The 24,774-nt window shown below is 40.2% G+C and overlaps 2 protein-coding genes and 1 pseudogene across 3 annotated transcripts; 2 read left to right on the forward strand and 1 right to left on the reverse strand.

The window, feature by feature from the left end:
• Positions 1-533: 533 nt before the first annotated feature.
• On the forward strand, positions 534-4,820 carry LOC310811336 (uncharacterized protein; the record flags this gene model as incomplete). Its single annotated transcript, XM_083679457.1, has 5 exons — positions 534-600; positions 2,685-2,979; positions 3,758-3,912; positions 4,264-4,549; positions 4,670-4,820. 5 exons carry the CDS (start codon positions 534-536, stop codon positions 4,818-4,820), a joined length of 954 nt encoding a protein of 317 aa, XP_083535583.1.
• A 12,779-nt stretch (positions 4,821-17,599) lies between these two features.
• LOC310811337 (zona pellucida sperm-binding protein 3-like) lies at positions 17,600-19,784 on the reverse strand (annotated as a pseudogene). The gene is made up of 3 exons: positions 19,779-19,784; positions 17,936-18,143; positions 17,600-17,717 (listed from the first exon to the last, which is right to left on the reverse strand). The product of its transcript is annotated as a zona pellucida sperm-binding protein 3-like (transcript).
• Positions 19,037-24,524, forward strand: dek (DEK proto-oncogene). Its single transcript, XM_083678694.1, has 12 exons — positions 19,037-19,104; positions 19,972-20,127; positions 20,457-20,555; positions 20,747-20,856; positions 21,056-21,150; positions 21,408-21,528; positions 21,713-22,039; positions 22,350-22,553; positions 22,720-22,861; positions 23,056-23,201; positions 23,300-23,368; positions 23,490-24,524. Exons 2-12 carry the CDS (start codon positions 19,974-19,976, stop codon positions 23,499-23,501), a joined length of 1,479 nt encoding a protein of 492 aa, XP_083534820.1. The 5' UTR covers positions 19,037-19,104; positions 19,972-19,973; the 3' UTR covers positions 23,502-24,524.
• Positions 24,525-24,774: the final 250 nt, after the last annotated feature.

Here is a 24,774-nt window from a genome sequence, read left to right on the forward strand (position 1 = left end):
CAGAAACTACCATCCACAGAATATATCACCAGCCGAACTACAGAGGCTTGACTGCAATGTGCAAACCATCCTCAAAAAGGATGCTCAGGTTACAGTTTGCTAAAAGGTACCTGCAAAGCGTGCAGAGGTCTGGAAAATGGTCTTGTAAGACGAATATTATGTACCAGAGTGATTGCAAGAGGAAAGTTTGGAGAAAAAAGGATCTGCCCAAGATTTACAGCATACCACCTTATCTGTGAAACATGGTGGAGGGGGTGTTATGGTTTGGGCATGTATAGCTGCCACTAGAACTGGATAACATAATTGATGATGTAACTGGTGACAGCAACAGGAGAATGTATTCTGAAGTGTACACAAACATCCTGTCTGCTTGAGTACAAGCAAATGCCTCCAAATTCATTGGATGGCACTTCATCATACAGTAAGACAATGTCCCAAATCAATCTTCAGATTTAAATCCAATTGAACAAGAATTTAATTTCCTGATGATAAGATGTGAGGCAAAAATTCCTCAAAACTAACAGCAACTGAAGATGGGTGCAGTACAGGCGTGGCAGAGCATCACCAGAGAAGATACCCAGCGTCTGGGGGGGTCAATGGGTATTGACTGACTTCAGGCAGTTATTGCATGCAAAGGATTATCGATCAAAGACTAAACACATATGTACAAAAATACCCTTAAATAAATAACTTACAATCTATACTTTATAATAGTAGTATAGTAATAGTCCAATCTTTTGGAGTACAGACCCAAAACAAGTAAAAATGCTTCACTGTCCCAATACTTCAGCAGGGCACTGTGCATAGTCACCTCCTGTCACCAATAGACGATTTTTGTTGTTATGTTTTTTGATACAAATAATATCCTTGTGAAATATTTTACATATGCACAAATGGAAATCTGATTGCGATGCTCTATGGCCCGGCTTGAAGTTACTGAAAAGGTTTTTTTAATGTTAGCATTGTGGCTGCGAGTGTGAACAGCAAAGTAAACCGACAAATGTTGTTCTAACTTAGGAGTCCTGCAGGATCTGTAACAATATGAATGAATTATGTCATCAACTAAAATCAAAACATCTGAAGTGTTGGTTGAAAAAGTAAAGAAATGAAGTGACAAAAGTTGTTTGCCCTTCAAATGTCTGTGACACACGTGTCCGGCCTAAACTTCCAGTAAATGCTTACTGTTGTTCTCCTCCATATCATTGTACAATAAACACATTTCCATTGGCTAGTAGTCCTGTGTCTCTCCATAAATAGGAATCACGTTTCAGTTATTTAAGATTATAAAGCCTTATCTATCTGATAAGAGCACGTGCCATTTTACGTGTAGACAACAATACCATAAGATCATTGACCTAACGACTGGTGTATAAATACCTCTGTGGGATTCACCATAGTTTACAGAATTTTTGCATCAACACTGACAGTGACTTTACAGTATTCCTCTGAAAGTGAAGGTAAGATGATGACAATCCTAATTGTTTTTGTTGCTTCATAAGAATACAAACTGCCTGGGATAGTTATAATATGCAATGATGTATTTTGTTTTACTATCCATGAAATTGTCTAAATCAATGTTTGAATAGTGTTTGTTCAGTGAGGCCATAGCCCTGTATGTTTGCGTCTCCATGTCTCTGTGTGTTAGTCTAAGGACGAAACCGCTTTGTTATTGTTTGATAATCAAATCCCAGATTGCCCCTTTAATGACAAAAATTATAATAAATGTGTAGAATGTGGACTAATCTTGACATTAGACTACTTTTGAGGTCTGGAAAACATCTGAGTGAACTTTAACCCACCCATGTGCCTGCCCTGTGTCCCTGTGTACATTATCTATCCTGCTCTCTTTCCCCTCCAGAATGATGAGACAGGTCGTACTCTTCCTCTTGTTGGCTCTCCTGGGAACACCAATTGGTGCAAATACTCCAAGTAAACACACAGATCTTTTACCTCAAAATTGTTGTCCAGATCACCTTATGAATGTGTGGGCATGTGAAAACGCTGTGTATCGCTAGTTTGAGGATTTTAGCCTGAGTGATGTATTTGGGAGTGAGCCAACTATTCCCGAAGTGGCCTGGTTTGTTTACATCCATAAGCACCGTGCTAGCACATACATCTATCTAATGTGCATCTTAGCTTAGAAGCACCTCTGTGGCTGAGTGGAAACTGCAAAGCACAATGGACGTTGTAGGATTTCATCATTCAAACATAATACTTCCTTGTCCGATAAAAGTTAAAAGTATTTCTCGCTTATTTGCACACATTTTAAAAATATTTTCTGGCTCTTTAGACAACAAATACCACTTTTAACTTGCTGTGGAGTTGTGGTGACCATCTGTGAAATGTTCCTTTAATATCACTTATTCTAGTTATTTTTGTGAATATGCTGTCTTTGAGATTCTTTGAGAACGGCACAACCTCTTACTATCAAAAGTATGAGGTTTTGAGGTTTAAGTTAAAACTGGATGAATTTGGGAACCAAGTAAAAACTCTTTGGGCTTTCATTATATATATCTCGTAACCATTAGGGTTATGGGCAGGGAAAGTTCTGGGTGCTGGTGTCTAGTTTAGTTTATGGCTGTAATATCTGTAAAATAATACATTTTCATCACATACAAATGACAAGGAATTGGATGTTCATGTCCATGCTCTGTACTCACACAATTGTATTTATCCTCCTGCAGAAAATCTTGCCTTGCGTGGAAAAGCTACCCAATCAAACATCATCAGTAACCCATGGTCAGGTCAAAGTGATGCCTACAATGCCATTGATGGGAACCGGAATTCAAATTTCCATGCTGGGTCCTGTACTCACACTATTACCGAGACCAACCCCTGGTGGAGAGTGGACCTGCTGGACACATACATAGTCACCTCTGTCACCATCACTAGCAGAGGGGACTGCTGTGATGGATCTCTCAATGGAGCTGAGATCCGCATTGGAAACTCTTTACAGGATAATGGCGTTCACAACACAAGGTAAATGTTGAGATATTCTCACCATTGTATCTACCCTACTAAACCTGAATGGAAGAGAAAACTATATAATAGTATAACCAAGAAATGGAGATTAAAACACTTTTTTTTCTAACACCAGTTTTGATAGTAAAAAACATACAGGAAACATGACTCTTTCATTAAATGAAAGTAAAGTTGAAAAGCAGAAGTTGCCCTCAACATTCCCACCAGTGCTCAACACTGCTGTCTCTCCCATTTTTCACCTTTATTTAATTAAAACTGAAGCACACAGTTTTGTGATTTGCTTCCCTGTTTTGCCACATTGAAAATGTGAAAAAGTAAATATGCTACATTTTCTAATAGTGGTCCTCTGTGGCTCAGTTGGTAGAGCATGGCGCTAACCACGCTTAGGTTGTGAGTTTGATTCCTGCTGGGACCATATATACTGAAATGTATGCACTCACTGCAATGTAAGTTGCTTTGGATAAAAGCTAAATGGCATATATTATATTAATAGCGCCAAATATGGGTATATCCTTGTAAACAAACAAAACGTAAAAAAGGTACGTAAAGGCCAGCGATCAACTTTGGCAGTAGATTTACAAAGGGCTTTGTTTGTATCTTTATCATGCAATCGTATTCCTTGATTTATCATCAGATTGTTGACATTGATTTGTTTTGCTTTTAACTTTTTAATGCGATTTTTTTTTAAAGAGCTTTTCCGAATGAAAAGCGCTATACAAATAAAATGTGTTATTATTGTCATTCATTATAAATTACCCTCTCCCACTCTCTTCAGAGCTGGAGTGATCTCCTCCCTTCCAATAGGTAGATCTCTCACTCTGAAGTGGAACACAGGTTTTGAGGGTCGTTATGTGACTGTGGTTCTTCCTGGATCAGGAAAATATCTGATGCTCTGTGAAGTGGAGGTGTATGGGTACCCTGCCCCAACTGGTAAGGATATCACTTGCATTTTTTCTGGAATCATACATTTTATTACTACTGAAACAAGTAATGAAGGGTTATATCCATTTACAGAACAGTGATGGTCTTTAGTTTTAAAAGGCATACGTACAATCATTCAGTTATTCAGTCATATGTTAAAAATAATGCAACTTTGTAATATATATGAATACATTTTTATTAGATATTTATATTGAATTCAAAGCATTACGTATATCTTGCTATAATTGGTTCAACAACTAAAATTTCATGTACAAATTGCAGTGCATGGACAGTCTATAACAAACTAAGTTATATTAGGATATATATAATGGATATATTTTTCTTCACATTTCTGTCCAGGTAAAAATGTGGCAATGGCAGGAAAGGCTACACAGTCGTCATTGCATGGGTTTGGTTTCGCTAACAATGCTATTGATGGCAATCAGAACGGCATTTATGGAGATGGGTCCTGTACCCACACCAAAGCTAACTTTAACCCATGGTGGCGAGTGGACCTTTTAAAGACCTACAAGGTGTTCTCTGTGACCATTACCAACACAGTGGACAGTGTTCCCAACAGACTCAATGGAGCTGAGATCCTCATCGGAGACTCTGTGGACGACAACAATGGCAACAACAATCCCAGGTGGGAGTTTCTTCTGTTTATATCAAACACATTCAGACTAGTAGTATTTAAGTAAGTCAAACTGTTAATATTAACCTCACTGTCACTTTGTCACTAATTAGTTTCTGCTCCATTCCTCAGGTGTGCTGTGATCTCCTCCATCCCTGGAGGTTTCTCCAGAACCTTCCAGTGTAATGGGATGGAGGGTCGCTACGTCAACGTGGTCATTCCAGGCAGAGCGGAATACCTGACCCTGTGTGAGGTTGAGGTGTATGGATCACCTCTGGACTGATTGAATCAGAGAACATAATTCCTAAGACTCAAACTACTCAATGACTCAAAAGTCTTTGAAAATGTGTTACCTGTGGTAACATTCTCTTTGTATTCATTCATCAACAATTTAGTCTTTTTCAGTTTTGTAAATTGTAAATATAGTCTGTTGAGTACAAACATTAAGATGTGCAGTCCGGGGCTATACTAACCCAAGACCTCAGCAAACTTGTTCTGAAATAAACAAAATGTGTTTCTTTTTTCATGTACATACTATATGTTAATGCACGGAATGAGGCCGAGGCTCAGAGTGTTGTGTAGGAATGACGCCACCTGTCGTAAGACAATGGGTTAGGGGTCAATTCCTTTTCAGTTTACATCAATTCAGGAAGTGAATTCAATTCCAATTAAAGGGGCAATATGTAGCATTTCCCCTTGAAAATGTCACTAAATAACCATGCTGAATCATTACTTATAATACATTGGCAGTCTGTGACTGTATTCTGATGATTTCTCCTAGTAAACGTACTGCTTGATATTACAGCCTTGTCTGAGTTTTGTTTGTTGGTTTCAAACTTTGGGTTTAGCAAATGTGAGTGTCTCATTTCTAATTTGGCTCATTTCTGTGTTCATGTTTCTGCAAACATTTCCAAACTAAATAACAACTTTCAACCATGCATTCAGAAATGACAACATCTTTTCTGCATAGGCCCCCTATTTAGTGTAAATCTACAGTGTATATAAAAAAGAAAGAAAATCTGATTTTTAATTCATTTTTTTGGCTTGGTTTGTTGGCTAGCTACAGATGGTAATGAATTTTGGTTAAAACATTTATAAAAAATAAAAAAAATTGTAAAACGACAGTGCTGATTGAAACACATGCCTTAGACCTACAAAAGCCAGTCTCTGATAACAGCCGTTGAAGATAGCTAAAAACAATAGCGCTAGCCAGGCCTCCCCCGCTCTCATTCCACTTGTATTTTTATGAAATATATTTTTTAGTAACCTCTGTTGTGGCATCAAATAAGCCATGCAATCTATTTTTATTTACATTTTTCTAATATTTCCGGACCAAACTGTATGTGCAAATTAAGCACTTATGTTTAGTATTTGGTCAACAATCCTTTGTATGCAATAACTGCCTGAAGGCTGCGACCCATTCATCCCATCAGATGCTGGGTATCTTCTCTAGTGATGCTCTGCCAGGTGATGCAGCTTCAGTTGTTGTTTGTTTTGAGGTCTTTTTGCCTAACATGTTATCATCAGGAAAATGAAATACATGCTCAATAAGATTTAAATCTGGAGATTGACTTGGCCAGTAAACAACTTTCCACATGTTGGTCCTGAAAAGTTGCTATGGCAGTATGTTTTGGGTCCTGCTGAGCGCCTTTTCAATGAGTTCAATGAGCCAGTTCCAGTGGAAGCCATACATGCCCACGCCATAACACCCCACTACCATATTTTACAGATGAGGTGGTATAATTTTAAAGGCATTTCCTTTTTTTCTCCACACTTTCCTGTTGCCATCACTCTGGTACATGTTAATCGATGTCTCATCTGTTTCAGCTGAGACTGTGCTATGACCAGGTATAAAGCCAGATTGGTGCACATTTAGAAACACCACTGGCTATATATTTATAAGGCCTAGTTGTTAGAATGGATTTATCTGGGTTCTTCAAGTTAGGCCGTGTTGGTTTTGAGATTAACTGTGACAATTGAGCATATCTGGAGTTCTGTGATTCCAAGAGTCCCCACCTCTGCTCATGCTAAAGTGGCTTATCTGACAGGTCAGATTGGATACCCAGTATCGAACAGTGTAGTGCTCTACTTTACCATATTGTTGGCCTCAGCCGACTTATGCCTAAATCAAAACAAAGAATTTTAAATAATTACTGAAAGAAAATGGATGCCTAATTAGTATAACAATCTCAATTTGGATTTTTGTAAACTGTGAAATAATACCAAACGAGTGCCAACCCATCCTTACAGACAGGCAGGGGTGGTAAAAGTACTCAAAAGTTATACTCGAGTAAAAGTATAGATACTTAATTAAAAAATTACTCCAGTAAAAGTAGAAAGTCCCCCATTCAAACACCACTTGAGTAAAAGTACAAAAGTATTACATTTAAAATGTACTTAAGTACCAGAAGTAAAAAGTAAATATTCAAATTAATTGTAAATAGTCATAAATCAGCAGACCAATTGTTGTGGGAGTGATATGCAATGTTTTAATTGAATATGAATGACAATTGACAACAAAGAGACAGATCTACAGTAAATCCCCCACCCCCTTATTTAAGTGTGTGTGTGCCAAGAGGACAGGAATGCATTGACTTGCATGCTCTGTGAAATCCTACAGTAGTACAATCCTGCAGATCAGAAAACTGCAAATAAAATAAGTGATAAGATTACAACACTGCCAATAAGATTTGTAATCATAAGGGACAATAAGACAACTACTAGAGACTTGTGCAATGAGGGTGAACCATCCCTCCCTTTAAGTTGAAATATCTTCAAAAGAAACGCTCAGGCTAGGCTACACAGAATCTGACTGGCACCTTAACGCAGTATAGGGGTTGAACTCACAGTAGCAGCAGACACAAATCACATTGTTTAGTTTTGCATAATTCTTTAATAACTGTCTTTCCTACTAGGCCCTAAAGTGTGTGACCCTGAAATTACATTATGAAACTAACATCTGCATGAAAGCAGCAGAAGTTAAGAGGTAAAAGATACAAGGTAAGACAACTATTAGAGAATTGTGCAATGAGCGTGAACCATCCCTTTAAGTTGAAATATCTTCAAAATAAACTCTTAGGCTCTCTCTCTTTACACATAATCTGACTGGCTAGCTCATTTGTAAAACAGGTTACTATTTAAGGCTGTAAAAGCTTCCGTTCAGCTTCAGCAGAAGCTGATTTTCAAAATTGCTGGAGTCCATCCTTGCTCTCCTAGGGCTAAATAGAAGCCCTGCAATACTAAACAGCCTTTCACACGCAGCTGAGGCAGGAAGAGGCGTGTTTAACTTGATGGCCACTTTACAGACGGAGGGGAAGGTCTTCAGCAGACTGGTGTGGTCAGCACAGCATGCCAGATATCCCTCAAGTTCTTTTGAGGTTTCTTGTGCAGTTGTCTTGATGGACGAGAAGAAGTCGTCATCATCAGAAGCGATGGGGCTACCGAGGGGCGTCAAGGGCTCCATGTCCAGATTGATGTAGTCCAGTCCTGAAAAACAATGCATGTCCCATACACATGCAGAAATTTAACAGAATTGCATTCAGAACATTAGTCAATGACAGCCAACGTACATATTTTTCATAGGTCTAATCTTTACTGTAAAGCTCATTTGGCAAATAGCCATGGTATCATTCTAGACAGTTAACTGAGACATAGCATAGGCCTAAACCTTCCACCTCAGGGATGCATGCAACACAAGCTGTATTTTCATAGAATGCATAGCCTACCCTGGTATATTATTTTATTTTGTTATTATTAAATACAAAAGAAGCAGGCTTTTCCTTACCGTTTTTGAGGATGGCTTCGTCTTTGGTCCACGACGTCTTGAATTTTGGCAGCAAGATGGCGGCTGCAATCAGTTCTGGGTCTTCCAAGATTTCGCTGAAGCGGTTCTTCAAACCTAGTTGAATGGCATCAACAAGTGGCTTGGAAAACTTTAAGGATGGCTTGATCCGATCCAGTTTTGTCTTCAGCTGAGTCAGAGTGGGAAGAAGCCATCCCATCTGTATGTTGGTTTCAGCCTGCAGAATATCGATAGCCTTGGCCACTGGACTCATGGTTGCTGAGTATTCTGCTAAGAAGGCCAATTCTGATGGATTGAGCCTGTGACACACAAAACGTTTCAATTCAGTCTGGGGTAGTCATAGTGAGATAGTTGAATCCAATATTAGGTAGTAGCTTTAGAATGGAATACAATGTTCAGTTAGGGCTTTAGGATGTTTAGAGTGGGGCAGTTGTATTGGGTTGATTAGTGTGGGGTAGTTTCAGTGAGTGGGTGGGGTTACTGTACTGGGGTAGTTAAGTTTTAAGTAGTTATGAGTGGGGAAGTTGTAATGGGGGAATTAGTGAGTGTGTAGTAAAAAATATCAGTAAACAGTACTCACATTGGAATTTTGAATGATGCGCAGACATCTCGGATGGCTCCCTCTCCTTGTTCTTTGACGATCCTCACTATTCTCTCCACTGCGAAGAACATCAAGTTCCATCTAGTTGCATTGGGCCGTATTAGCTGAAGTTTGCATGCATCTTCGATGGTTTCTGCAGCAGTAGCGGATCGCGCACTCTTGTTCCATAGTGCCTGGCACTTTGAAAATGATGATCTGGACACTTTTTTGTATGTTTTAAAGCATCTACTGTTGACACCAGATTAAGAAGGTGGCATGCGCAACGCTGATGCTTGGGTAGATGATACTCAATGCCATCGCCTTCATCAAGCACACTTGTCACTTCTTGGAAGTTAACTTCACCCTCTTCCTCCTCTTGAATCTCCTCCTCATCTTCCTCACCTGAGCAGCTTGCTTCTTCAGTGTCAGTCACATTGTTGTTTTCGTCTTGTTGGGCTCCATAGACGTGGAATGCTTTTATAAAATTAGACCCATTGTCAGTCGTTGTTCTAACGATCTTGTCACGAATCTGGTATTCTGCATGGATGTCATTTAATGCACCAGCTAAAACGTCAAACGTGTGAGAGCCTTTTAACTGCCTGCATGCTAGGGCTGCTGAGCGCCTGTCCAAACTGTCAGGATCAAGCCAGTGAGCTGTTACGCCAATGAAGCTGCGCCTCCTGGCGGCCCAGCAGTCTGTAGTGGTTGCGATGTATTCCACCTCCCTCATTGCCGCAATCACTTTCTTCTTCATAGTTTTGGTAGCTTCGGCTATACTTGACCGTAGAGTGGGACGTGACATGATGGTGGCATTGGGCTGGAGGTCCTGGATCAGGTCTTTGAATGCTTGTAGGTTCACCACACTGAATGGTTGAAGGCCTTCAATGACATACTTAATTACTGCTTTGTTTATGGTCACTTGTGACACTCGCTTGCTAGACATATCCAGCTTGAGCTGCTTGGTAGCACTGCCAGGAGGTGTTTCGTGAAGCTTTCTCTTCTGTGAGCTGCTGTGACTCTGAGTCAATTTAGAGTAACTCTCTAACTGATGGGGATGCTTTCTCTGCAAGAAAGAGAAATATAATTTATAATATTTATATATTATATATTTTCCTAAATATAAAACTGTTAAACATAATTTCTCAATAACAATCTTATACACGTGGCTTCCCTTACAAAAAATAGAACTGCAGTGAAAACGTTTTTTCGTGTCCAAAACATTGCATAATACTAACCAATACTAATCAATCATTAGTATTACAACAACTACGGTAATATTTAAGTGCAGTTATACTGTAATCATTACAACTGCAGTTGAACTGCAGTATTTTTTTGTAAGGATTGCACTGCAAAAAATGAAATATTAACAAGTGAAAATATCTTGTATTTGGTACAATAAGTCCAATACTGAGTAGAATTATCTTGAATTATTCCACTGGCAGATAATTTTGCTTATTTCAAGTTTTTTTTCCTGATTTTGGTCAATTTAATCTTGTTTTAAGAAAACAAGATTAACATATTTATTTACAAAAATAAGCAAAATTATCTGCCAGTGGAATAAGATGATACAAGATAATTCTGCTCAATATTGGACTAATTGTACCAAATACAAGATATTTTCACTTGATAAGATTTATTTCATTTTTTGCAGTGTGCCAGCAATTTGACATGGCGAGGAGGTCCAAGTTAGCAATGATAGCCAAGTTAGCTAACGTTTGCTCACTCTCAGTCCAAAATTATCCATCCCACCCTGACGATACCGCTAACGTTGCATTTAATTTCGTTAGCTAGCTACGTTATCATATTCATATCATATAATATCCGACCGACTGTTTCTTTATAACGTTACGTTATCGATAGCTAACGTTAACGTTGCCAGACTTAAGTGGAGTGGTGGTGGAGACGTGATTAACGTTAGCTTAGCTAGCTCTGTCGTTAGCTAACTTTAGCTAAATGAATGCACATAGTAACATTAAAGTTAGCTCACCTCAATATGTTTTCTCAAATTTGAGAGTGAATTTTTGAATGCCGAAATGTCGTTCACCCGTGGCAGGCAAAGAAGACATTTCAGCCGATAAGAATCTCTCCCTTGACTTCGGTGAATTCGAACATATCCTTAAGATATGGCCATGGGTGATCCCTGTCCGTTTCATCATCTCTGGCGGCAGCGAGAGCATCTTCACCTGCTGCTGAGCGAGCGGGCCGTATCGTGGCAAATTGAGTTTGCGTGCTTTCTTTTAAAAAGGAAACTTTTTTTTCCATCGGATTGGAAATGTAACGAATACTTGGGAGGGGGCATGGGGAAATGTATCGGAGTAAAAAGTAAACATTTTCGTCAAAATTGTAGTGGAGTAAGAGTGAAAGTAGGAGCAAATAAAAAATACTCAAGTAAAGTACAGATCCCCGAAAAAAATACTTAAGTAATGTAACGAAGTATTTTTACTTCGTTACTTACCACCCCTGCAGACAGGCATAACTAAATGGATCTGATCCAATATTACATGTAGCCCACACTTTATATAGCATCAAGATTGTGTTCTCTGAAATGTAGCATTCGTCCCTGGTGAGGTGCACCAGAGAGACAGAGGAGCAGACTCCGCTCACTCTTAAACACTTAGAGCATCGATACGGAAAGGAATAACCCACCCTCATTGATGTTGTCTGAAGGCATGATGCCCTGTCTGTATTATTTCTATATGCTGTATTTCTATATGCTGAGAACATCTCTGAATAGACACAAATAATTCCATTCCGTTGTCAACTCGTACTTGATCCTACATTCTACATTCAACATTTTTACACATTCTATTGTGTGCTTGCCAATTTAGTGAATTTATGCACCTTGTTTTAACTGTGCTCAAATGACACTACTAATATTGATTATTCAAGTATTCAAGTTGAGTCCGTCTTCACATTGTAATTTAACATGAGACTATTGAAGGTACAGACTAAGGGGACTCACTGGGCCTGCAAACTTCAGTTTCTGAATTGGTTAGAATGTTGTTAAGGTTAGGGGGTAGTCTCGCGTAGCCATACCTCCAAATCGCATTGTTCTCACGCCTCTTTAGATTTAGCCAATCTGGTTTGGATTGAACTGGATGGAGCGATGGGAGGATGTGTTCGCAATTTCATTGAATGTTACATTCCAAGAACCCCCCCCCCCACATACTCATAGAATGTTTGCTTGTTGTAATGAGCATTTTATTATTATTTTTCCGGGTAGGACTATTTTGGAGAGTTGTTGCCTACACATTGAAGAAATACGCTGTGAGGAATCCTTCTTAGCACCTGCTGCTTCCTCCACTGGCCACCAGAGGCCGCCATAGACTCCTTTATTGTTTCCCTTTATTCACCTCCTTTTTGTTAATTTCACCTGTGCCTAATTTCTTGTCCAATGTATAAGCCTGGCGTATCCTCCACCTGTGGTTCAGTCTTGATCTTTGCAACTCTGAGTCCTGCCGCCTTTCTGCACTTGGGTCCGTCCACTTGAAACCACCGTTACATACACAGATACATTGCTTGCAACATTGAAAAAAATGGAAGAAAACCTGAAGGAAAAACAGTTCATGTGATTTTGGAATTAATATATTTTGTTTTTATAGTATGTGGTTTGCATAGGAATTAATTACACACTGTGTGAATTAGGATGTCACTCACCAACTCAGCAAATTCCATAATTTTGATGACAAATATAACCCATAACATGATGCAGCTACCACTATTCTTCACACGAGGGATAGTGCAGAAACTGCATTGCATGCTGCATTTGCACTAAACTTAATACTTTGTAGTAAAACCAAAAAACACATTTCCAGCCACTTTCTTTGCTGTATCACTTGAATTCATTGTTGCAAACACAATTATGGATATGAGAGATTATTTTCCATTAAGGGATTCTTTTTGACCACTTTGTTTATAGACCAATTTTGTACAGTGACTGAGATGATGTCCCATCGACTGTACTTTTTCCTCTCTTCCATTCAACTTTGTAGATTTTGTAAGTCTCCCCATGCCTCAGGGTCGCATTCCTGAACAGTTTTGTTCCTCTCCATTGGCTTAGTTTGTAATGACAACCTGATCCACACAGTGTGTAATTTATTCCTATGCAAATCAGAGATCCTGTAAAAACAAACATATTAATTCCAAAATCACATTTTGGAATTTGGAACTATCCGAGATCTTCCTTGCATTAAGATGGACTTACTGAATGACTTTTTTTGCATTTGAGCTAATTTAAAAAGTGTCATAGCAAAGGGTCTGAATACTTATGTAAATTAGATGTTTCTGTATTTAACATTTTTTAAATTTGCAGAACATTTAAAAACGTGTTTTCGCTTTGTCATTACTGGGTATTGTGTGAGGATTGATGGCAAAAAAAAAAGATTTAATCAATTTTAAATTGAATCTATAACACAACAAAATGTGGAAAAAGTGAAGGGGTCTGAATACTTTACGAAGCCACTGTAGATGGTGAGGTTATTCTTGATGGGCATGGTTGGATGGCCATCCACTTTGCTGTTGTACCCATCGATTGCCATGACGTATGTAACTCCAAACATTAACAAAAAAAGTGGTAAGGTGGCTGGACACCTCTCAGCGCGACCCAACACGACCCTCTGAAGCATGTATGCCCTTTGAGGCCGGGTAACCGTCATCATTTTAGGTTGGCCCAATCAGTTGAGGCAAGATGTACATTCATTGTTTTATGCATAGGCTTATCAGAAAAGATTGAACATAAACAACTATATTGCAAATGTATTCCATGACAACTTCACAGGTTTTCAAATTGTGCGAAAGATAATTAATTCATTAAAAAGTTTCCCACTGGTAGTCGATAAAGACATTTGTTTTTTTATGTTGCTTTTGTATGAATTTGTATCAATGTATTGGGTCGGGGAAAAGTGGTCATAGGTCAACTTAAGAATTTGGTGGCCCCGTAGCCATTGAAAGTAAATAAAGGCCTAGAATATAGAAGTAGGGCTTTAGTGATTCTGACTTTGGTGTACTCTTGCTCTGTTTGACATATTTTGCTTCAACAATGTAGTTAACTTTTGATAACATCTCTATGTCTGTGAGGATGAAGTCATATGCAGGTGTCCAGCATGAATTAGAGAACAGTTTTACTCCTTAGTGTTATCTCGTGGGACTCAGAGAGTTTGTGGTCTGCTGGGGAAGATAAGACAAGGAGAAGACGTAGCTCATTATTTGGTCAAGGTCTCACATCTGCATGTGACTTCATACCCTGCAAGGAATTAAGTAAACAGCTCACTGTTGATTTGAAACCCAAACCCCTTTACAGTATTCTTATATGATAGGTTGATTTTGATTCCTCCCATCAGAAAAGACCAGTCAGTGCAACGCTAAATCTGTCAATGCACAGGAGATTTATACTTTGAGAAATGGTTGATCCAGAACATTCTCCCAGGCACCAGTCTTGTCAAAAAAGCATAATCTACTCTGAAGAACCACCATCTGATCCTTCATCCTTCATCCTTCATGAGTCCATCAAACCATATCCGGTGAGTTATGTTCCTGGTTGTGAACTGGTGCTGGAGCCCTAGCCTGGGGCAGGGGTGTGGGGTGAGGCCAAGGTACAGTAGGACGTGGACCGGGTCGTGGACTGCACTGCCTGCAGACTGTAGTGCAGGTTTTCATAAATTGGGATTGATATACTGCTGTTTATCGGGTCTGGACAGGTCCACTCTGGTAAATCAACTGTAGTTTAATTTACCGAGACCTGTGTCATAACTATCATATTCCTCTCATAACCCTCTTCCCTCCAATCATTAAGCTTTCTTCTATCAATGCTTTCTTTTCTTTCCATAGCAAATTATTTCATTCTCCTTCCTTCCTCTGAATACCCTTGTTGTGTAGGTGACATATAGTGGCAGCAATTAATTTGGAAAAGGTATCCACTACAACAATACATGTTGATGGATTTTCATTGATTTAACAAATATAATCATTGTTGATTTAAGGTCACTTCATACAATAGTTTTGATTTTCACCATTATTCTAACCTCTGCCCATGTCTACCTCTCCTACCTTCCTCTCCTCTCCTCTCCCTTCCACCCCCACTTCCCTATCTCCTACCCGGCCCGCCTCACCCTACCGGCCTCACCCCCACACCCCTTCCCCGGGCTGGGGCTCCAGCACAGGTTCACCAACCAAACCACAGTTTGCTCTAACTAATATATATATTTAGCTGACGCTTTTATCCAAAGCGACTTACATTGCAGAGAGTGCATAGATTTCAGTACATATGGTCCCAGCAGGAATCAATCATTGTTAGCACCATGCTCTACCAACTGAGCCACAGAGGACCACAAAATTGCACGTTGTCGGCAGGATTCGAACCTGCGCGGGAAGATCCCAATGGATTTCTAGTCCATCGCCTTAACCACTCGGCCACGACAACCTATTGCACTCACAGAATATAGTATGAAGGACTGTGCTCAATGTGTCCCGCCCCACTTGTGTATTTTTTTATGTTGTGTTTAAGGTGTTTTTTAATCATGTATTATTGTAATCATGGCACACCCGCAAAAGAGACCATGGCTCAGTGTGTCTCCCTGAATTAAGGTTAAATGAATACATGACAATACATTTGTTTTACACAATAAGCTTCTTAGATATTCTGTTATTGCAAACTATGTTCTTTAATTTCCCTTCAGGGATCAATAAAGTGTCTGTCTGTCTGTCTGTCTGTCTGTCTGTCTGTCTGTCTGTCTGTCTGTCTGTCTGTCTGTCTGTCTGTCTGTCTGTCTGTCTGTCTGTCTGTCTGTCTGTCTGTCTGTCTGTCTGTCTGTCTGTCTGTCTGTCTGTCTGTCTGTCTGTCTGTCTGTCTGTCTGTCTGTCTGTCTGTCTGTCTGTCTGTCTGTCTGTCTGTCTGTCTGTCTGTCTATCTATCTATCTATCTATCTATTTATCTATCTATCTATCTATCTAGTAAGCGAGATAAAGATATCCAGCTAGAATTCTCTGGACTTGCTTACAGGGTATTTACCTCAAGAGCTGGTTTCACATGTACTAAGTATAACTTTTTTATTACAATAATGTTATGATAATTGATGTTACCAATGTAATGGAAAAACCAGTATATGCACATACTACAGATTGATGATCATTTATGTTAACCCACACCCTTTTGTACTGTGTGAACTTCCTTTTGCACACAGCCTGAACATCTCAGAAGTATACATCCTAGACACATTAGGTGACATTTAACATGATAGAAACTTAGTATACTTAGATCCTTACACATTTGTCGTATAAAAGAATGTATTCCTGACATCTCTTACTCCCTGGTACCAGATGGGAAGGGACAACCTAGCTAACGAAGTGAGATAAATGTATCCTGGTGCGACATTGTATTTACGGCCTGTACAGGAGTGGCCGCCAACTCAGTGTTAAACTGCCTAAGAACCTGTCATGACAACATTTGAGAATACACATCTCTTGTCCTTTTCAAGAGATCAGAGTGTTCCTAACAGATAGATGTAAGACTTATGACTATGGAACCATTGTTCTCTCTTTGCCTCCCCAAAATGTTATCAGGGATTGCTATAGATTCATACCACCTGTTTTTCAAGGTCGTCTACCAATGTATGCCATGTGAAAACCCCGCCTTACGATCGGACCATCTGAGAGAGTATAAATTGTTTGCTGTAACTTGTATTGGGGCTCTCTGTTCGTACGGTGCAGATTGCTATGCTTGCAACCATTACTAAAACCTACTAAATAGATATTGTGTTCGTGCATTTTTGCAAAGTCTCATCGAAATCGTTATTGTGGTAAATCCCCTAGACAAAGATTCCCACCACACCAAATTATCGCTTTAGGTCTTGACTGAAGTCTGACCTAAGCCTAGCCTGCTCCTAGGTTATTATTCTTACTAGGGATCAATAATTATGCTCCCTTCATATGCATATGACAGACCGTGAATGGCTTCTTGTGTATATTATATATATATACATATATATAGATAGATAGAGAGATAGATAGATAGATATTCGATATCTAAGAAAAAACACATTGTTAGTAACTTGAGAAACTAGCCAATTATAGCAGTAAAAACATGGTGTCAGTGTCCAGATCTCTCCCCTTTCTCATGCCACAGTTGGCCTCACAGCAGCCACAAACCTGGTCATTCCCACCTGCAGCCTTTCACTTGTGGATATGGAGACTTAGTCCACCACCCCACCATTGCAAGGATACACACCTACATTTTTACATTTATGGCATTTAGCAGACGCCTTTATCCAAAATGTATTTATTTATTTTTATTAACAGGAGAGAAACTTGCACAGGGGGGTAGTGGGGATGAAGAGGTCTTTAGGAGGGACCGTTAAGATGTAGCCTGAGGAGGCCTTCAATCTACAGCGGAAGATTGGTAGTGACTCTGCAGTCATGACAGCAGTGGGAAGCTTGTTTCACCAGGGGGGCACCAGGACAGTGAAAAGCCGTGACCGAGTAGCGCGGCTGCTGCATCCACGTAGAGGCAGCGGTGCCAGGCGCCCAGCCGAGGTGGAAGAGCAGAGTGATCGGGCAGGGGTTGGGGCTGACCGTTGCTTGCAAGTAGGGAGGGGCTGTTCCCTTTGCCGCCCGGTAGGCGAGCACCAGGGTCTTGAATCTGATGGGAGCCAGTGAAGGGTGAGGGGGAGGGGAGTGACACTTTACTCTACACATACCCATCAGCAATGGAAGAACAGGCCTTATGCTCAGCATCAGTGGGGGAGGAAGCAGCAGTTGCCTTCAGGTGGCAGGTTATGTATGATGTGTTGGGAACACATAGGTTACTTTGCAACATCTATATTTAAACACCAACACAATGTCCATGTGTTCCCCACTGAGCTGCTGCTGAAGGCTTCCAACTGAAACTGAAGCTGGTCATCCTGGGATTGGGAGAGGGATCTGGGAGCTGGAGCCTATGAACGCTGCATCTATTAGACACCTGAAGGAGACACAAGGGTCAGTGTTGGTCAGGTTCTGACCCAATAACCCCCAGTAAACTCACCCATAGTTCTCAATGAAGGCATATCTGGGGACAGCATTCACATCTCGTTTCAAGGTGGCCACAAAGCTGTCCACAAAGACACGGAGGAGCACGTGCTTGTACTGCATCACTGAGGCTTCAATGTTGAGAATGTCACCCAGGAAGTACTGATTTGAGTTTGCCTTTCAAACTTCCAGTCATTTGCAAAGACGTGGTATGAGTGTGTCAACTAAGAGGCCCATGGCTTCTCACCAGTTATGAGCATGAGGGAGCAGTACAGGAGTTCCTCTAGGGGATCCATGTAGGCTTTATGGCATTGCTGCTTTTGCAAACATTGTGATTCCTGGAACAGATTCAGTATATCAAGTGTTTCATTCAAGTAAACAATGCTAAAACAGTGCAGTGGGTAGATGAAATTGTCAGCAGTAGCTCACTAATAAACTTGAGCTTTACCTCCAGTAGTGGTAATCAATACCAACGACAGCGTCCCCCATCCTCAAGATGGGACTGCTGTCAAGAGATTAGGGTTTGTAGACAAGGGTGATAGTGTAAATCAGAGAATCTTCAGTCCTCTAAGGACGTGATCACTATAAGGATACATTTGCTGTAAAGGCTTTAAAAGGTCTGGTTTTTAAAGTAATTTTTATATATATTATTTTGTAATGTTGCTCTAATGTAATGAACTGTAGTATCTAAGAGGCTGCTTAAATGTTTGCAATTTTCCTCTTCCAGAGCATTGAATATTTTATTGTAACAATTGTTACAATTCGATAAATTCAGCATACCAGTAGGCTATATTATTGCCAGAGATTGCATACTCTCTATGCTACTGCCTCGCTGTTTACAGATGATTCAATGCTATTGGTTCAGTCAGTGAGTCTTTTGATGCTGATGAACCATGAAGAATAATTATTCCATCGAAAACGAATACATCGAATTCATTTAGGGGAGGTTGAGCGAGATGTTCTGATAGTTTATAAATTGAGTGCACCCATGAAGACTTACGGCGACAACCAATGAAAACGGGACAGGTGAGTAATGATTGGCTCATTTCCCCAATGTTGTGGTGCGTCATGCACTCCGTGCTCGAATGGCTCGGGCAGATCCCGCCCACCCCGCAAACCGCCATTTGGAAACTGTCTGAAAAAAACAAACAAACCCATCCAAATCCACATACTGTTGATGACGAGGTAAAATACAGCGCTTGTTTTGTCTCTCTGTGTCGTGTATCCACACTGTTCATGCATATTGTTTGTGTTATCTATAGCGATCCGTCAACGTTTAGAACATTTAGAAAGATTTCCTTTTCCCAAATAGAATATTGTGGCTAGCCTACGCAAGGGAGCTAGTAGCTAGCCAGCCTAGCAACAACAACAAACACACTGAATTAGCTTAGCTGATTGAACTGGGTAAATGATCTAGGAATTATTATTGGGGTAACTTTAGCGACTGTTTTCCAAAAACCGTCAACTCAACAGGTCAGTTAACTCTTAGCGAATCTCGCAGAGGAACTGTGTGATGGAGCTAAACTTTGACATGACGTATGAAGCCAATCATCTAGCTGGCTCTGTTGAAAAGGGACCTGCGCGCCAAATATCCTGTGGCGGTCCACAGTCAATTAGCTATCAAGCTAATCCCAGGAACGAAAACGTCTAAAGGATGGTTTCCTATAACGGTATATTTCATGTTTAACATTTCATTTATGATATCAGAAGCCGTAAAAAAAGAACAGACACGTTTTTATATGAAGTAGGCGTGTTATAATGGAAGGAAAGAGGGATGTTTTGTTTTGCTCAATGGAACTGAAGCGTTCCATTTCACCCCCAGCTATTTGACTGATCCCCACTAACCCGTCGCTGGTTACCTTCATAATGGTGACCGATAATAGACTAGTATTTGATGAGTGTACCTACATTGAAATTCTTTGTCATTTTCTCAACACTATTCCTATTTGTAACTTTAAGCAAACTGACTTCAACTAAATGTGCTCACTTCAAAGGAGGAAGCTGATGGTGTTTGTGGTTTGTTCATTGATGGCTACCTTCTCTCACACCAAGGCATGTCATCAGATGTTGCAAAGAGTACCAACATGAGTGAAGCGAAGGATGAACCGATGGAGGAGGACGGTCCCGTCTCTGAGGATGAAGCCCCGGAGAAAGGACAGGCGGACCAGGGCGTCCGGCGACGGCAACCACGGAGTCATGGAGGAATTGGTATGTGAAGACAATGATGACTCTTCTTCTCCAGCTGATGATTAGGTTGAGAGCCAGTAAACCAGGAGGGGTGTACTCCATGAAGAAGAAACGTTAACTGCACATTATAGCGTATTCTACATCACAGACACATGTTTGATGTGCACAATTAATATGGACAATTGTTATTTTAATGTTCTGTAACATGCCACCCTCATGAACAGGCCCCTGTTTTCCGTATTTTAATCTGATCTGTTTGTTTGTAATTTGTGAGTCATCCACAGGCCTGGTTTGCTTACAGTTGATGAACCAGTTGTGATGAAGGATAGTTGATTCTGGTCTGCTTGCAGCTGTAGGCGATATAATTGAAGGAAAGAGGGAGAAAAAGACTGTGCAGAGATTGGATTTCCAGATCTCAAAACCGAAGGAGCGGCTGAAGATTGAAAATGGTAAGGTATAGTTATAGCCAAGAAAGCCTTTCTTACATGTTTATTGTCTTTTGTCTATAATGGCAGTGGTGTGATGTACTGACACTGTCACATGCATCAACCCCATCTGGATTTGATACCGTACTCACATACTGAACCACTAACCCATAAAAGCTCTGCGTCTGAATTATCCATTTTTCCCGTTCTCTCAGGTAGTGGAGATAAATTGGGGGATATTGCACGGTCGAACCACCACATTGGTAAGATGAAGGTTCCAGATCTGAAACCTCTCCACAAGATCCTCTTTGATAGGCCAGGAGCTGTAAGTGTACCCTACAACCTTTCGAGGGACAACGTTTTATCAAAATGGAATAATAATAATAAAGTTATGTTCTGTCCCACTGAATGACCAACTTTGTAGAAAATGCACGAATATTAATGAAACGCCTGTGTGAGTGAAACAACTAAATAACTGTATTTTTTAGTGTTGTAACATTGTTACTGGTCATCCCCTCCCTCAGGTGGCCACAATGAGGAAAAACATGCGGTTGTTCAACGGTTTCGCATTTGAGGTCGACAGTGACCCCTACGTCAAAAAGAGGGAAAGGATGATGAAGTAAGAGGGCAGGGGGCAGCTCTTCACAGTCTGATATGGAGGGGAATTAGAAAGAGCATACATTAAGATATCCACTTCCACTCATACTGTATAAACAATAATATGGTATTAGCAGACATTCAGAAGTTGTTAGATTGTTAGCTGACAGTGGGTGGAAAAATAAGTGTCTAATGAAAGTTGATGTGGCTCCAGCTAACATTGTTATTATTACCCTATGCTCAAACTAACAAATTACCGATTTTTATTGTCATTTTTAGAATAACAAACTCAAAGTTAAGGACCATCTGTAAGGTATTGGATCTAGAGAAGGGAGGAAACCAGTCTGTCCTCATCGACAGGATCTTGACGTTCCTCATGGCACCCAAAATCACAGGAAAGGTGAGTTACGGATCTGATTATTTCTCACCTGCTGTCTCCCACTATATTTATCATGTTTCCAACTATGTCAGGTTTTGCCTTTTTTGGACAATTCCAATAGTTCCACAGTTTTTTTTACCCAGGTCTGCTTTTAACCAATGACTTCTCTTATGAAAATCGAACTTTATTTCTATCCCGTCTGCAGCTTGTCATCTCAAAGAAGAAGAAGAAGTCGAAGAAGAACATCTCAGCCAAAGACACCAAGGGCAAGACCAAGGCCAAGCCGAAGAGTGCGTCCAGCAGCCCCAGGAAGCCCAAAGCAGAGAGCAAGTCCAAAGCCATCGTCACCGACTCCAGCAGCGAAGACGATGACGAAGAGGAAGAGGACAAGCAGGAAGTCACGGTAGAGCTAGATTTTTCGGACACTGAAAACAAGGGCGGGAAAACGGCAAAGAAAGATAAGGGGTCGTTAGATGACACTGATGACTCTGCTGATGAGGATGACGAGGAGGAGGACGACGAGGAAGACGAGGTGAGGTGAACTCCGGAATTTGGTCATGTTTGGAAAATGTAAGCTGATATGACGAGAAAAGTATTTGATGGTTTTATTTCCCATTGTCTCTGTGGCTTTATAGATGGCTTCTGGTATTTGATTGATATTAAAACATTTAGTGGTTTCACACACTTATGTGCCCCATTATGACAATGCTGACTGGAGGGAGGATACTCATGTAGTGGTTCATCCAAAGGAAGAATTAACTTGCTCTGGCAGCTTGCTCTGCTATTTTGCTTGCTTCGTTATTTAAATTGTAACCCTGAAATGTCCCCTTCTTTCAATTCAGGAGCCCAAGTCAAAAACAGCAGCCAAAGGGAAGGCCACTGCTAAGAAAAGGACACCTGCCAAGAAGCCCAGTCGACCAGCGAAGAAGGCAGCTCCTGCTAAAAAGAAGATGAAAAAGGAAATATCTGACCAGTCAGAGTCTGATTCGAACAAAGACGAGGAAGATGAGGATGACAAAGACAGCGAGAGTGAAGTTGAGGAGAATGTGAGACTCTGTTCTGTTCGGCTCCTAAATTAGGTTTTTGTCAATGCGTATTTGATCTGTCCAACAGATGGATACTTTCCCCTTCCTATGGGTTAGGGTAGGGCTGGTAAATGATGTAATAGAGTGGTCTCATGGGTTGAATATTACTTTTGTCCTTTACTTGCAGCCAAAAAAGAAACCAGCAGCCAAGAGGCCAGCACCGGCCAAGCCAGCACCGGCCAAGCCAGCACCGGCCAAGCCAGCTGCAAAGACCAAGAAAGCCGACAGTAGCAGTAACAGACGGAAAAAGACCACGGACAAAGACAAAGGTAAAACTATGCGTCAGACTCTACCTCCATATCTCCCTCTTCCCATATTGGTGTCATGCAATCTGTTTTGGTGGACTGAGAGGGAGAGGTGAGAGGCCAAGTACTAGGTGATAGTTGCTGCCGGCTACCAAAGTCTGTCTTGCTGTTGTAATGTAAAAGCCAAAATAATTAACTTATTTTTTTTAAATAAATAGGTGCAGACGACAGCTCTGACGATGACGAGCCTTTGATAAAAATGATCAAGAAGCCTCCGTCGGATGAGCAGCTGAAGGACACAGTCAAGGGCCTGCTGAAAGAAGCCAATCTGGAGGAGATGACCATGAAGCAGATCTGTCAGAAGGTAGCCTACATTTGATTATCAGCCCTCAGACATCATAGGTATGGTTGGTTTGACTGTAAAATACTCCTGACCACTCCTCACAGTAATGTTTGTTTCAGGTGTACGATACGTACCCAGAGTATGACCTGGCCAGCAGAAAGGATTACATCAAGGCAACAGTAAAAACAGTGAGTTACTTGACCTCCCTCGATGTCAAGAATTAGCAGCCCTGAAATAAATAAAGAATTCAAGGCTACAATATATCCACCTATCAATACAACACTGTTGACCGTTTTTCTTCCTTTTCAGCTGATCTCCTAAAGGAAGACATTGAACACAGAGGCCATAGAAGCTATCCTCTTGTGAAAGATGAGTGAATGTTAAAATGCTGGAAAAGGAAAAACAAGACAATGCACGTAGCTACAGTATATCTGCTCAAACTGTTTCCTTATCTTTTTTAAATCAATGGTTTTTATACATTTTTGCAATATGTAATTTCCATTTGGACAGAATGCCTCAAGTCTTTTCCCCCAGCTTCTTCTAAGGGTTGTACGTTTAAATCACTGGCTGTACATAAATTGCTATTTTTCATGAAGTAAACTTCATTTTAACAGTATTGAGCAGAACTAAATGTTGAAACATCAAAGGTTGAGATCCAGTCCGACTTATTTAGTCAACGTCAATTGAAAAACATTTCTCAATAAATCAAAGCCGATTTTCATTGTTGAATTTAGTGTAGTTGACCTCTACAAATTGTCCATTACCTTTCCTGTTGGTCTTTACAGATCTAGATATTTTCATCTGGTATTTTTGGAGCAGCCTCGTAGTAACAAAGCAGTTGTAATGTTGCCTTTTCAAGTCCTTAGTTAATTTTTAAGAACAGGGATATGACCTGTGTTTTTGAGTTAACTACCCAGTTCCACCTTACCCTTGAAAAGGAGACTGGGAGGACAATTACATTTTGAATTAAAACGTTTTGCAGGTCAAAATGGCAAGCTGTTCAGGTTTTGAAAAATATTTATTGTCCCGGTCAAGAGTCATGCATTGTCTGCCAAACATATTTCTTTATTGCAGTGGTAAGACTTTTTTTTTTTTTTTTTTTTTTTATATAAATGTAAATGTGTACATATGTTTTTGAATCAGTAGTTATACCATGTTTTATGGAATCCCATGTTGGCCCATAAATGTGTCTCCGTAGTAGGAATTGATTTATGTGGTTATTACTGTTTGTAATTGCTCACTGAAGAATTGCATCTTTCTGGTCAAACAAAGTACACTACCATTGATTTGAATGGTCTTGCGTTATGTTTTGCATATAGATTAAATCTGCTTTTTCAATATAAACCGTTTTTATCAGTGTTTTGTTACAATGTAATGTTGTTTTGAGGGGTGATGACAACATTTATTTAATAATAAAGAGTTGGAGGCAAATCCAGGGTGGCCCTTAGGCTTCATTGAAAGAGTAGGGGCTAAAGATAAGAACCACTGAAAAAACCTGTGATGGATGTAATTCCAGTTTTTCCTTGGCTGTCTTATACCCAAATGACTTCCATGCAGGTATACCAGAAAGTGTATTGAAAGATTATACATACCC

The sequence above is a fragment of the Argentina silus genome (assembly GCF_951799395.1).
Source record: "Argentina silus genome assembly, chromosome: 10".
Classification (NCBI taxonomy): domain Eukaryota; kingdom Metazoa; phylum Chordata; class Actinopteri; order Argentiniformes; family Argentinidae; genus Argentina; species Argentina silus.

What these genes read in the sequence shown, in the direction of transcription:
- dek (XM_083678694.1), top strand. Translation starts at nt 19,974, where the DNA reads ATGTCATCAGATGTTGCAAAGAGTACCAACATGAGTGAAGCGAAGGAT. An exon ending in GCGGCTGAAGATTGAAAATG is followed by an intron (nt 20,556 to 20,746) that starts GTAAGGTATAGT and finishes CCGTTCTCTCAG; the next exon opens with GTAGTGGAGATAAATTGGGG. An exon ending in TCTTTGATAGGCCAGGAGCT is followed by an intron (nt 20,857 to 21,055) that starts GTAAGTGTACCC and finishes CCCCTCCCTCAG; the next exon opens with GTGGCCACAATGAGGAAAAA.